This window comes from Ambystoma mexicanum, chromosome 12, assembly GCF_040938575.1.
Source record: "Ambystoma mexicanum isolate Mex_15411 chromosome 12, UKY_AmexF1_1, whole genome shotgun sequence".
Taxonomy (NCBI): Eukaryota; Metazoa; Chordata; class Amphibia; order Caudata; family Ambystomatidae; genus Ambystoma; species Ambystoma mexicanum.
The window spans coordinates 1093917341-1093933051 of NC_090936.1; the positions used below are offsets into that span (position 1 = coordinate 1093917341).

General features: G+C 42.3%; 1 protein-coding gene across 3 annotated transcripts in view; it reads right to left on the bottom strand.

Moving 5' to 3' along the window:
* Positions 1–1785: 1785 nt before the first annotated feature.
* The window catches only part of ASB13 (ankyrin repeat and SOCS box containing 13), a 321247-nt gene continuing 307321 nt past the window's right edge, over positions 1786–15711 (bottom strand). For all 3 annotated transcript variants that reach the window (XM_069629642.1, XM_069629640.1, XM_069629641.1), the window contains exon 6: positions 1786–11145. In XM_069629642.1, the coding sequence (XP_069485743.1) occupies positions 11018–11145 (128 nt within the window). In that variant the 3' untranslated portion in view covers positions 1786–11017. The remainder of the gene's footprint in view (positions 11146–15711) is intronic.

Consider the following 15711-nt stretch of genomic DNA (forward strand, 5'->3'; position numbering starts at 1 on the left):
TTGTCCAGGAGGCCTGTAGATGGTAGCCACAGTAAGACAATGGGTAGGCGAGAGAGAGAGCCTATAGACAAGGCATTCGAAAGAGGAGTAGGTCCGAGTGGGAATGATAGAGTTAGGAATCCACTTAGGAAAGATCAGGGCTACCCCCCCCACCGGACTGGGAGGTACTGGGTGCAGAAAGGACCTTGTAGCCATCAGGGAGGAGAGTGTCAAAGCTCATGACAGAGCTGGCCGTGAACCATGTCTCAGTAAGACCAAGGACATCAAAGTCTAGTTCTTCAAGTAGGTTGCAGATGTCAGAGGAGTGTTTGACAACAGAGCGAGAGTTGAGAGTGGCAATATGAAGAAGGTTGCCAGCCTTAAACAAGCAACAAAGGATTGGAATAGTATGTGCCGAATAGTACACAGACAATTTTTCAAAGTTTAAGGGAAGACCCAGATATGAATAAGGAGCAAAGCTGTAAAAAGTGGCATTACTCAAGAATAGGTAAGACGTGAAAGAGCTGACAAATGTTGTCAAGCGATGAAACAAAATCGTAGAGTAAAAAATAGGATTTGAGCAGTGGGAGGAAAAATACAGAGATAAAATTCAATATCTTCAAAGGACAAAAACACCCCGTTGGACAGTAGACGACATCAAGGACATGGGAATGGTTGGCAGAAAGAAATCAAAGGATGCATATAGAAAGTCTGGAGGGAGTCTGATACCAGCCAAAAAGGATGGTAAACACTGGAAATGCTAACCCCCAGTTACAAATGGTGAGGTGAATGTGAATGTAGAAATAATGTATGACCAAGTAAGAGCCACAGGAACATATATCTTAATGAGTGGCACTTATGATTCAATTATGGTATGTTATCCAATATTTATACTGTGCCCAGCACCATGGTAGAGGTCTCACAGTTCCTGGCCTTGTCCGAAAGCTGGCATATTGTGACCCTGCCAGGGTGTCGCCAGACCTTAGTCTGTAGAAAGGAAAGGGGGATTGGGGAGAAGGTGATAGGAAAGAAATTAGACAACAGAATCACCAAAATCAAAGAGGAAAAGCAATTAGGATGAGTAGAAGGCGATATGGTTGTCAAAGTGTTTCTTCAATGTGCTAACTTATTGGTACCCATGAGTGCAGGACTCAAAAGAGTACAGCTCCATTTAGAGCACAGTTTTATTGTGATGGCAATTGCTAGACCTACAAAGCTAGATGCAGTTAGTTGGCGAATGATTGCGTGATAGAGGAGGCTTTTACCAGATGAGTTTGTTACAATCCCTATATCTGGTGAGAACACTGGGTTTGCCATGCCAGCTGACAGAAGTGCTGGTGGCAAGAGTTGGATATGTATTGAAGTATGCCTGGGGAGAACATAGTGTAAGTGGTAGGGGAGGAGAGAGAGGAGACCTGATGCACCTGTGTCCAGTAATATCATGCTCTAGAAGCTATGGACTAGGTATAATTCACTGTACTTAATAAAATAACTAACAAAATAGTTCAAGCGACCAGCTATTCAAACTACGAAGACCATTGCAATCCTAAGCAGAACATTTATGGCCTTTTGCAAGATGAGCTCCAACACACACTAGAAACCCAACAGCACCATCGTCGAAATCTGCCAGAAAGCATCCGCAGGGCGAGTTGCTGTCTCAAGAATACTCATTCCGTGTCCAAATGAGAACATCTATTAACTAGGAAAGTGAATTGTGAAAGACTGTAGTTGCCCACATGTGACCCACATGCACTCTTGTCTGACTTTGTCCTTCTATACATTACTCAAAGGTAATTTCAAACTGAATTTCATGTGTTATACACAGCTTTTAATAACATAATTCATCAAATGTAAATGAATCCAAAATATATTTTTTTACAAAAGTGCCCCACTACAGGGCTATCAGAATTTCGAGAAACGAAGTTACACAGTTTTCTTAAACCAATCAAACTCAAATCGAAATCAAATACAAGTTTCCAGTGTTTGTCACTTAAATACTTCATGCAAAAGACTTTTCTTATACAGTCAACTCAAGGGGTTATTTCTATTATCCGACGTGTTTCGGATATCACACATCCATTTTCAGGGCTTTGAGCTGTCACAATTTTATCAGTTATCTTCATCTGTTTCCCTAGAAATATGTAATATAACTTGATTAATCTAAGGGGACTTCAACCAGTTTTCAATTAAAAAAAGTAAAAGATAGGTAGGAACTAACCTCTGCTCGATGCAGTGAGCACAGTAAATGGGTGTGCCCTGTAGAGAGAATTACCTTGTTACTATCTAAATCGCACCCGAGTTGTAATGTGCTTAGCCAATATCACATAACTCAGTCTATACCAGATAATCAAGTACACTCACCCAGCTTCTAATAGAACTAGCTTGCTGGATATTCAGAGGTTCTTCAGATTCTCTGCGGTATCCTGTCATGGTACATCCAATAAAGAAATGTAAGACTATTTAGTCTAGGGTTTAACCTGGCGACACACAAGCAGTCATTAATTCCAAAGAAGTGCAATGTCATACTGTGTAATGACATTTTGGAGTGGTGCTACGCCGAGTTAATCCAATTACTAACAAAAAAGAAAACTAACTGAAAAGAACCTATCCGCATGTGGCAGAAATGCTGTTGTCTGTCATCAGTAAACACTTGTGATTTTAGTAGCTCATTAAGACTCAGGCGGGAGATGGGGGACACCACTCTTTCACATAAGCAACAACTGTTAACTCTCTGGAGATGATTGCTCTCTCCCACCGCTAACACAGACCTCGTAGTTAATTGAGGGTTTCTAGTCGCATAGAAGCCCCATCCTAGTCTGCCCTGTTGATCCACAAATCACACTTACTTGTTTATAAGGTATGCAGAGACTGTGAGGCAGGAGACCGGCAGTACTGGTCGGGTGACTCACGGCCATGTTTATAGCTGAAGTCGCCATGGTTATGCCCCTTCGCACACACGCAATAGAGTAGTCTTAATTGCAGCAGCCATTTTGGAGTGTATCCAAGCACCGTACAGAGATGGCTAATTGAGCGTCAAAAGTGATTTCTTATAAGGTAGCAGTGTATGTTTTTATCAATATCGTGTCTAGTCTTATTATCAATGGATCAAAGCATTTCTTCATGACACAACTACCCATGTAGCAAGTTCTCGTGTAGGTTGCAACTTTCTCCGTAGGTGTGACTTGAGCACTTTCTTTAGAGAATAACTTTGAAACTGGCAATATTTATCAATACACTAGCTATACAAATCCTCATATAGATTACAACTCGCCTCCCAGAATTAACCTGTGCACATTCTATAGGGTAAAGTAAACAAACCGACAAGGGAGGTCCCCGCCTCTATTCTAGACCAAAACCTGTTACAATATGACACATTTGAGCTGTGCTACATTGTGTCTGGCCTCCAAGAAATGTGTCACCACTGGTGATTTGAGATATTTTGTTCTTATATAGGACTTATGCTCTGTCCATCGAGTTTTGGCCTTGCTCATTGTCATCGCCACATATTACCTGCAAGGCACCTCAATGCATATACTACATTCGTAGTTACATGTGCATGAGTGGCTCAATTCTATTTTCTTACCTGAATAAGGGTGTGTGATCTTGTTCCAGTTCATAACATTACCACAATGTTGGCAGTTACAGCATGGTAATGTGCCCATATGTCTTTCTTTGGATTGTTTAGGTAGCTTCATATCCGCTCTCGCTAATGTGTTACAGAGTGCCTGGTTGTCACTGTAGGCAAAAGTTGGAAGCTCCGGAAACAGTCTTTGTAGGGCGGGGTCTATCTGCATCATTTCCCAATGTGTTTAATCATCCTCTTGATTCTGGTACTTTGTATTGAATGTGTTGTCACATACACCAGAGAAGGACTGGTCTTTGGTGGTTTGGGTGCAAGTAAAGACTCTCTTGATATATTATCCACTCTCTCTCTCTCTGATATCTCTTTGATCAGATCCTTGTTGTATTGCCTTTCCTGGAATTTAACGTCTAGTTCTTGAGCTTGTCTTTTGTACTCATCCCCGTTCGATATGTTGCATCAATACCTAAGAAATTGGCTCAATTTTACACTGTCAATTGTATGTTTGGAAAGAAAGCAAGTAGTGAACGGTCTGTGTCTTGGTTTAGTGAATATCCTGGTGTTCATTTCTACATCCAAGAAGTGGATCTTATTGTCACTGTGTTGAGTAGTGAGCCTGATATGTGGATGCATTTGATTCATCATTTCAAAGAAGTTGGTAAGCTCGTGCATAGGTCCAGTCCAGATGCCAAAGACATTGTCTATTTACCGTACAAAGACCAAAAGGTGCTTCATCCACCTTGCTGAGTTTAAGATGTATTCAGTTTCCAGATAGAGCATGTAGGTGTTTGCTTAACTCTGAACTATTGCTGCTCCCATGCTGGTTCCCGGTACTTGGAGGAAGTACCTCTTCTCAAGATTGAAGAAATTGTTCAACAGGACTAGCTTCGTAAGAGTAAGAACAAAGGTCTGGTCTGCCTTATAGGAGCCGGAATTGAGTAAAAGCCACTCCATAGCTTCCAAACCTGCTTCATACACGATACTAGTGTAAAGGGTCGTGACATTCATTGTGAATAGTATGTCACGTCCCTGTACAAATTCAGCATTGTTGAGAATAGACAAGAAATGAGTTGTGTCCTTTATATATGTTGGGCTATCTTGTAATTATGATTGTATTACCTTATCCAAGTGCTTAGCAAGTGGTTCCAATCGGCTGGCCATAGCAGCAATAATTGGGCGCCCCAGTGGATTCACCAGACTCTTGTGGATCTTGAGTAAGATATAGAAGACTGGCATCACCGGATGTGTGTATTCCAAGAATGCCCTTGTGCATTTAGGGAGGAGGAGGAGGTGGAGGTGGATATATATATATATATATATATATATACACACACACACAAGGAATGAATAGATGTATCAATGCTTCATCTACCTGCCTCACCTAGGGCTGATGTGGAACTGTGGTCCACGTTCCCTTTGTTTCTTTGTTTTCATCTGCTGATATTAAAAGCGCTACTAAGCGCTTTTGCCCACTGGGATTCTCAGGCGGTTAATCTGTCTTGTTTGTCTGGCTCTATCTGTTCTTAGCTAAAGCAGTCCTGTATCCTCCCTCTCTTAAAGAAACCTTCTCTTGACTCCTCTGTTCTTGTCAATTTTCACCCCATCTCCCTTTCACTATGAAACTCTTGGAATCTTAGGGTTCCCCTATTCTCACATGTTTTCTTGAGCACTCAAAATTTCTGGACCCCTTCCAATCGGGATTCCGACCAGGCCGAGGCACGGAAAGTTACCGGGGAGCAGGAAGGAGTTGGGGCATTGATTCTTCAAGATCTTTCAGCAACACTTAATACAGTGGACCATCCTTTGCTGCTGCACCACCTCTCCTTGGCCAGCCTCTCTGGACAGGTCCTATCCTGATTTACATCCTTTCTGACAGATAGGACCCAGATCCTTTCTCTTCCTCCTTTTCTTTCACAAACTAGCACACTTTCCTGTGGTGTCCCTCAGGCTTCTGCCTTGTCCCCTGCTCTATTTAACATCTATATATTTAGCCTCTTTTGCTGTTCATCCAGTCCCACGGGTTCCACTGCTACTCCTACGCTGACGACACTCAAATCCCCGTCCAGCTGGACCTTGCCCTGCCGGACACATCGTATCAGATTAGGGGCTGCTTATCGGCCGTGGGTAGTTGTATGGGTAGCAAATGGCTTACGGTGAATGGGGACAAGATGTATGTCTTGGTGGTGGGTCCCTCACCTGGCCCCAGCTCGGGTCCCTCATCTTTCTCCTCAATGTGGTTGGCCGCCTAGTCGCTTCTGGAGCGTGGTCCATGCCCCTCATCCGCTTCTCATGCGAGGAACCTGGGGTTTATGTTTTCCGAGTCGCTGTCGGGCTGCATCCCAGGTCAGCTCTATTTGCAAAACTGGCCTTTTTCAGCTAAGGGTCCTCCGGAAGGTTCTGCCTTTCCTTCCTGCCGGTCTGCTTCCCTGTGTGGTTTCCTCTCTCATCTTAAGCCATTTAAAGTATTGCCATTTGCTGTTTGTGGCCCAACCTCTTCATCTTCTTCACCTCCTCCAGCTATTGAAAAGTCTTGAGGCTCGTATTGCTACTAACGTAAGTAAAGATGTTTTAATGGGCATCAAGAGTAAAGCCAACATGATAAGTGTTACTACTTGGCTATACTGGACTACTTTGGTAACACTATTATGGCCTTATGTTCTTACTGGGGCATGCCATTTCTTACAGAGATTTAAGGGTAAAGCAAACATGATGTGTTATTTCATGTCAAAATTGGCCTACGTTTGTGGCAACAGTCTGGATGTATTTTTATATTGTGGCATGGCATATTTTAATAGGAATCCAGAGTAAAACAAACTTAATAAGTGCTCTTACGTGGTTAAACAGGCCTTCTTTAGTGCAGCAACTTTGGATATATTTTCTGATGTGGCATTGCATTTTTTACTGGCATGAAGGGTAAAACCAGTATACATGGCCAGACTGGCCTATATTGGTGCAGATAGTCTTGACATGTTTTCTTATTGTGGCACAGTGTTTTTACTAGCAAACCCAGCAGGAGTATATTCGTATGTGGGGATACTGTCATGTACTGACAGAGCCAGCATGGACATGTTTTCCTATAGTATCATTACTGGCATTATGTGAAAAACAAAACCACGAGTATGTTGTGATATGGGAATTGTGAGGGGTCCGAAACGAGAGGCGGACACAATGGTGTAATATTTTCGACATCAGACATCTTTATTAAAATAAAAGGGTTAGATAAAAGCCTTTCTGTCCCTATTCTAAAGAGAGTTTCCTACCTAGGAAACTAAAAATCAGTCTGTGTCTCATCGTCAAACATAAACTGCCCTTGTGTCCAAAACATATTACTCTTACCCTCATACTAAGAAATGAACAACTATTTTGGTAAAAAGTGTTCATAAAAATAAATAGATAAATCCAACAGAAACAGTCTTTTCCAAGGGGGAGTTCTTGGATTCAGAGGGGGATTTTCCTTCCGTTGGATATTTTAAGTAAGATGGCAAACTTGTCTCTTTCAAACAACAGCTTCATAACAATGGCACACGTGTCTCTTTCAAACAATAGCTTCTTAAGGATGGCAAAGTGTCTCTCCTAAATAACAGTTCTTTGAAGATTGCAAACATTTTGTCTTTCAAATAACAGTTCTTTTAAGTTAACAAAAATATTTCTGGTATACTTCTTTACCACATACTTTGCAAAAATAAATAGGTTTCATACAGCTCTAATGGAACTACTGGTATACTCTCCTGCCAGGTATCTTTCCACTCTTGACACAACTGTACTGGACCTCCTGGTAGACGCTCATGCAAGGAATCAATTTCTGGGACTTGCAGATCTTCTTGTATAGTCTCCTGCTAGGTATCTTGCCTTGCAATGTTCATTGCCTGGTGTATTCCTTTTCACTAGGGCTTCTTCTTCAAATTCACTGTGCTTTAATTTAGTGCAGTTGTATTACGTTGTTGTGCTCCACTTCATTGGCTTGAGGTACTACTTGTTCCAACTTTCCCCACACCAACATCTCATATATGGAGAATTGTTCAAGTTTTGCCGTTTGATATTTTCATTAGTGTTAATTTGATTACGGTAATACTTGCTCCAACTTTCCCCACTCTGGCATCTCATGTTATGTTTGAGCTTATAACGCTTTGCGCTCATGTATGGAGGTTTAAGTTCTGTCTTTGTATTTCACTTGGTCGGTAGTCAAATATCTTTATCTGCTTTCAGACCTGTCTGTACGCCCCGGGATCCCTAATGGCTCTAGGTAGACACACTGGTGTCTTGAAGCCTGCCGGACCCATGATACATTGCTGTGGTAAAGCTCCCACTTCGGGACAGCCTTTCTCACACTGCAGACCTCCTTCCAGCTCTCTGGACAGCCTTGCATTCTCCCGCCAAGCACAACCAAGGCTTCTCTGCACAACCGTGTAGACGGTTCCCTCTCGGTGCCTGCCGGGCCCCATATGGGCTCACACCACACTGGTATGTCACACTTGTGAATAGCAGAGTAGAAGTGCTTGCTTTCCCCAGCACAGCCCTTCCTCTTACTGCATGCCTCAGCTCTGCTTCTCTCGTCTCCAGCGCTGCTTCCTTCTTCTCCGATTCCACTGATCAGAATGCGCATACTATCGTTAAATGTCCTGCGCACTCGGGCCTCCCCAAAACAATTAGTCTGCATGCTTGACTTTGTGTTTCTTCTGATCAGCATTAACTCCTTTCGCCTCTTCCTCGTCTCAGTACCTAAGGTTTTCTGGCAATTGGAGTCCAAAGCATTTCTCGGATTGCCAATGTGATATTGCTCAGAATTTCTATTTAGAAAACCATTACAGACAGGAGATGCTAAATGTGTGTTGTGAGTGTATGAGGCATGAATGTTTTCCCCAGATTGATTTTCAAGAACGGGTTTTTGGGGTTTACAACGGGAAGGACTTGTATAGTGACAAGGCATCAAGAATTTAGGAATGGGAAGGCAAGAATACTGCGTCCCTCCTGATGGGGTCACCACTTTTCCCCGACAGCCATCTCCTCCCTCATGGACCAGGTAGGGGCTGCAGTGCCCTGAGCACATGGGAGGAGATCTTTGGCGGAAATCGGTGATGACTCCATAGGATTCATCACAGAATGCTGGCAGGTATTGGTGCTGCCAGCATGAAACGTAAGGGCACAGACACCATGAAGATCATTTGTGCGAAATATTGCTGCCCCTCCAACAAAAAAATTCACCAGCCGCCACAGTTGAACAATAATAGTGCTGGCAGCAGCAAACCCAGAGTCATAGAAAGTCTATTCGGAAAGGAAGTGGTTTAAAGCAAAGGTGTCAGTCTTTCAGGATGAGCAAGCACGGGAAGTGGCATGTGAGAAGAATACTGTGCTAACTGCACATTCAATTCTGATAATCTGCTCTGTACATAGTAGAATGCCCCTCGGTATTGGTTTGATTTGCCAGCAGAATCGGTCCACACTCCCTTCACTTTACATACTTCACCCATCCACCATAAGGGCCCAACCTCCCCTTTTTCCAATTCTCTGGAGTACTGATTTCTGAGTTTAACCATGAATACCCGTTTTCCTCGAAATTCATTTGCGACCAATCAGTTTACCTCTGTGACCTGGAGAGGCATGGTGGGGCAACACTCTACCCGCAAGCCCCCAGATTCAGGCGAGCAAGAGGAGTGTTTGATGTTTATATATTATACATGAAAACTACAGAAATGATGCTACAGAACCCTCACTTCGTACAACTGATTTTAACAGCCGCGTTGTGGCAATATGTAATATTTGTCATGAGAGACAAGATTTGGGTAATTTTATATACAAGAACATAGATACTCTCCATCTCTGTGCCTCTCTCTCGATCGCTCTCTTCTCTTGTATACTTCACCTTTACTTTTCTGTTTCTGCACGGATATTTTGCAAATGCATAGACATCCGAGTAGGCAAGTTACACTGTTGATATTGGATACACGCATTCCAATATGAAGATTTATCTGTGATCAGCTGGGGGGGGGGGGGGGGCGTGTGAGCATGTCTATTACCAGCACGTGAGGTACATAGCAGATGGCACTGAACTCCAGAAGCGGCTCGAGACATCATATGTTTTTATACCTTAGAAACATTTGGCCAGCAGACGAGATTGCCTCTACCATGTTACTTTGTATTTGTGGTATTGGTGAACACATATTCCCTGTGCCATACTAAAAAAAACTGCCATAACATGTTACCATGAAGGGACAGGTCACAGAGAAAATCCCCACTGGTCAACGACACATGGACACACAGACACTCCTTCTTTGGGCTTGCGCCATGTACTGGTGCAGGCATCAAAATGATTGCCGATGCAGCATGAGCTGCAAAGACAGCTCTAGGTCTGAAGTGATTGTGGGTCATGTTCATTATTGCACAGAGAGGACAGCCTTGGCCTGTACTTATGTCCAAAGGTTCCCCTCTGTGCAATGTTCATGGTTTCCACAACAGAGTGGAAAAGTGATAGGTAAAATGTATGTAAAATCGCTTTTACTCTTCACTATTCCAATAGGAGGAATTAACAATGGGCTCCTATGGAATCTGCATGTTTTACCAGGTGGTATTTTCAGGCAGACTCCATAACTAGAATCCATAGCATTACCGCCAGCATGAAAATCCATGCTGGCTGTAAGCCCGCCACATCTGTCGTGTGACGCAACAAATGGAGTCCGCCCACTCTCCAACTACCTCAGGAAATTGCTAGCGGTGGATTGGGAAAAATGGCAGTAAACACCATCGCTTTTATGCATCCGCTTCACAACAGAAATTAAGACCATCGAGGTAAAACACAGGGGTAGGAAGCAATATTCCTTGTTCAGGAGACCAATGTGTGGCAACTATTTGTTCATATCGCACACAGGCAGAAATGCCCAAATATTATGCCTTGTTGAATTGCCACATTTAGGTAGCTTCCTCATATGCACATAGCTATATTGCTGGAAGAAGGGAAGAAAGTAAAGGTTTTGTGAAAGGTAATGCACACAGGAGAAGATACACTACAAGTTCAGAAAAATAGCTTCAATTTGTATTGCATCCGAACCACTTCTCCATTGGGCAAGCGACCTGCAGTAGAGCAACCGATTAAAAAGAGTAGACAAGACCCTGCGATAACTGACACTAAGGTGCCAGTCAGGGATCCCAGCCACAGCCTGAACGATGACAGTGGACAGCAAGGTGACTATCCTGGGAGTCCACGTATCATTTTTAAATAAATAATTAAATAATTCATCAATATAATACTGCAGAAATAAAAGTTCAGCAAATGCAGATTATCAGACAACTGAAAGGAAAGTCAATATTGAGGTGAGTTTATGTACAAAGTCCTGCACGCTATTTGCTCTGCTTCATGCAGTTGATGCTACTCGTTTGACAGTCACTTATTTTGTTTCCGTTTACACATGCGCTTCGGCACTGAGGTATCTGAAAGGTTCTGTCCTCGAATATCCTTGCCGTGGTTCAGTCATAAGAAAGGTATTCTATTAATCTCCGAGGGATATTCAATTTGGCAACTTTCTCCAGTCCTCGAAGACCAACTGCTCTCCGCAGAGTTAGTCGACAAAGATGCCTCAATGTTCTTGGCGTCTCTGAAAATAAAGCACAAGCACAGTTATTATCATACTATATAATAAAAGGCCAGGTGTATGTTTGTCGGAATCCGTCATGCGCAGTAGAGGCTGCCTGAGCACACAGAACGCTCCGCTAGAGGAAGCTGTTGCCTAATGGATATACAGTGGTCCAATTTGCAAAGCTTCACCTGTTGTCATGGCTGGAGGGAGCTGTAGGCTTAGGATTTGTAGTGGTCCTACTGTGTTAATGAAAAACTGCACTTTGGCCCGTGTACACAGACCTGTTCACTAGTTATTAAGTAAAATAGATAGATAGGCTATAACAAGGCCTAGGTTTCTCTACACCCATCTTCTGCCATCCTAGAGAAATTAGAAGACTCCTGCAGAAAGTGAAATATTATAAAAACGTTGAAGGCAAGGTTACAATGGGCTGAAGAGGGTCCAGTTGAGTGTCTCTTGTCCAAAGACTTTGTATCATTTAGACAAACTTCACTTGGGCAATTTCAAAATGCAAGCGCTAGCCTGTTTTCCAGTATGTTGTCATCCATCCTGTTTACAGCCTTGCTTCGGGTGTTTAGTAAATATTGTCTTTAGAGCTCTGTAAACCTCAAAGAAAAGAAGCTTTCAGTCACATACTTGCTTCTTCTGAGCAGGCCTTTTACTTGTACTCAAATCAAAGTTTCATAAGGGCCAGGGTACGGAAATCAGTGCGGAGCGCAAAAACTGCAAGGTGGCGCGTCTCTTAAATGATGAATCTGTATAGCTTATTCCCAACACACTACAATAAGTTATAGAAGAATGGCTGGCTGCTCAATGCCTTCGGAAATACAGTGGTGTTCGATTCCAGCAACTCAATATTCGCGTTATGCTATAAGCATGGCGAAAGCTGTAGGGTAGGGTGGGTAGCTTTCCAATAGAAGTTGCACCAGGACCACTACATTCGCGTCTGTGGGATCTTGGCGTGCAGCTAGATTTTGTCAAGTTGGGGAATGCTCAGGTCGTAAGAGATGCTATGTATTACTGGAATATGCTTAGGCTTGTGAGCACAGAATTCCCATCGGTTCATAGCATAGATCAGATACACACTAACATGGACACTGATGTTGCAGAAGATTCCCAAAATCTAATGCGACTACCCTAAAACAAGAGATAGAAGAGGGGTAGAGATGCACACCAAAGGTAGCTTTTCTAGTATGTTATTTAAACATTCAAAGAAAATTAGGATAGAAAATTCCTTTAGGATTTAGGTGCTCCTGTGTGTGTGTCTTGGCTACAAGACTAATGATAAAATACAAAGAAGAGGTCCGCCAGAATGGAAGACAACAACAGGGCACACTTTCGATTGTTAGCAATCAGAAAAAACAATCAAAAATCATTAATGCCACAAGGCAAGATTACTACAGTACAATTTAATGTAAAGGTAAAATCATAAGGTATTGTTCAAGTGCTTCACAATAATTATTTCCAACAAATGTATAAACAAAATTTCATCACCACCAAAGTAACCATGTTCATCCAATTGCAGTGATACAATTTTCAGGAATAATCAACGCAATCCATGTTTCACAATTTCATAATATCAATGAATATAGCATTCTGTGTAATTTAATTACAACACTGTTTTGTGAGAATCAAGGGCAGTGTTGATGTACCACGCGTTTCGGACATGGCCCTTCATCAGGTACAGGATTTATTGCAGTTTCTGAAACAAATAAACGAATTCCACTTTTAGTGTCTTCCAAAACTAGTGTGTAACGTAAAGACAAATTGACACTGACCCGCATCTTTAAAAAGGTAGAATCCCCAGACGTGGGAAACGTTCAATATGGCTAAGCACACTGCTAGGGAGATTTGTACTTCAATCCGAAGTGGTTCTAGTAGAAAAAAAACGCAACATATGGCTTTTATTAGAGTTCTCTCGTAGCCGCGTGTAGTAAACAGTCGCTTAACAAAAGCGCTGGGTCCCACATCGGGGTTACACTCATCATACGATTTTCAACACATAATCAGTACTCGCTAAGTTCGGTAGATCCACACAGCGAGTCCAAGAGGTGGTATTTCTCTCTATTCAGTGCAACGTCATTTGTAAAGTTGACCCCACGGTCCCATAATCGTGCAACAAGATGTTTTCTAAATTGAGTATGAGTACGTAGCTCACGAGACCTGTACATTCTAAGTCAACGGCTAGATCATCCCATTTGGGTAAATTAAATTAATCTGCATTAAAATCTAAGTCCCTTATTTTCGCTTACCTCTGTTCAGAGGATAAGACGCTATCCTAATTTCTATGTAGCTGTTCGAGATTCGACCGGTTGTCAAGGTAACTGTAATGCTTCAGAATCGATGCTTACGTGCTGTCGTTATCAAACTGCAGAGTCAAGTTTTCATATATATTGTATTATATCAATTTGTAAATGTGCATCTTCATAGCAAGTAATTCTTGATTCAGAACAGCCACTTAACCTCCGTTCGATTTTGCCGTGGCGTTCGCATACTCCGCGTGGATCTCAATGGCTCTGACGGTTGTCAGGGAATCCTGAAAGCTTCCCGGCGGACTTGTTAATGTCTATTCTGCTAGTCATGGTATCTGCAGCACGCCGCTTTGGAGTGGTGCCTTGATGTATATAGTCTACTGGGATACTACATCGTTATAATTACCCATGGTTGTAGTTCTGATGTGACTGTTCACCTTGAGTAATATGTTTCAATCCTCTAGGTTGCTACTAATGCTAGAGGAGCAATCTTTGTAATTTGAGTATTTCAGTTCGTGGGTGAAAGTTCTGAATGGAAACTGTCTCCTGGCATCGTTCCGAAGGTATATACGATTGAACCATGAGCAGCACATATTTTTCAGGTTACTGACGTATAGCTTAGTGATCCCATGTATTTCTTTGATATTTCTATGTATGTCATCTGTTGTGGGCATCATCATCTTCTTTGCTGGGGGACCTATTCCTTGTGTTGGTCTATTTGATTAGCATTGATAAGTATGCATCAACTAAGTCATAGATTGCAACTCAAGTCCCAATCTACATTCATCCCTCTTGGTGGCATGGTGTCTAGACGGTCAATCCAGAACAGTTCTCGTTGAAGTAATTGTTTAGTGAGGTTGCTGCCTCTGCGTGATACAGCGACCTGTTCCAATATAAGTGCGATTCTTTCTAAAATATTGTGCCACAGGTGATCTCATTGTTTTTAACCTGATATTGGATTAGTGTTCGGACCACCTTATCTTTGCTTTCCGTGTTGTCCTGCCTACATAAAATAAGCCACACAGGCATTTAATCCCGTAGATAATATTTGTTGTGTCACACGTGGATGTGTAGCATAGTTCAATTTTGTAACCCATATGTGGATGGGTGATGTAGTTGCCTTTCACCAGATTATTGCAGTTATTGCAATTGTTGCATGGAAGTGTCCCTCTGTAGTTGTGATTTGTCGTTCTTTTTGCTGCAAAGTCTGCTCTTATTAGATGATCTCCGATAGACCTGCTTTTGCTGTATGAATGAAATACGCCACACATCCACTTCTGACAACAAATATTATCTATGGGATTAAATGCCCGTGTGGCTTATTTTACATAGGCAGGACAACACGGGAAGCAAAGAGAAGGTGGTCAGAACACAAATCCAATATCAGGTTCAAAACAATGAGATCACCTATGGAACAACATTTTCAGAAAGAATCGCACTCCGTTGCGCAAATCAAATTTATTATATTGGAACAGGTCACTGTATCACGCAGAGGCAGCAACCTCACTAAACAATTACTTCAATGAGAACTTCTCTGGATTGACCGTCTAGACACCATGTCACCAAGAGGGATGAATGTAGATTGGGACTTGAGTTGCCATCTATAACCTAGTTGATGCATACATATCGATGCTAATCAGATAGACCAATCCAAGGAATAGGTCCCACAGGAAACACCAAAAAAGATGATGATGCCCACAACACACGGCATACATAGAAATGTCAAAGAAATACATGGGATCACTGAGCTATACGTCAGTAACATGAAAAATCTAAGCTGCTCATGGTTCAATCGTATATAACTTTGGAACGATGCCAGGAGACAGTTTCCTTTCAGAAGTTTCACCTACGAACAGAAATACTCAAATTACAAAGATTGCTCCTCTAACATTAGTAGCAAACGAAAGGATTGAAACATATTACTCACGGTGAACCGTCACATCAGAACTACAACCATTTGGTCCTATGGGTTATTATAATGATGTACTGTCCCAGTAGACTATATAACATCAAGGCACCACTCCAAAATGGCGCGCTGCAGATACCATGACGAGCAGAATAGACATTAACAAGTCCGCCGGGAAGCATTCAGGTTTCACTGACAACCGTCGGAGCCATTGAGATTCATGCGGAGTATGCGAACGCCACGGCGAAATCGAACGGAGGGTAAGCAGCCGTTCTGAATCGAAAATTACTTGCTATGAAGATGCACATTTACAGATTGATGATACAATACAGGATATATGAAAACTTGACTCCGTAGCTTGATAACAACAACAGCGCGTATGCATCGATTCCGAAGCATTACAGTTACCTTGACAACCAGACAAAG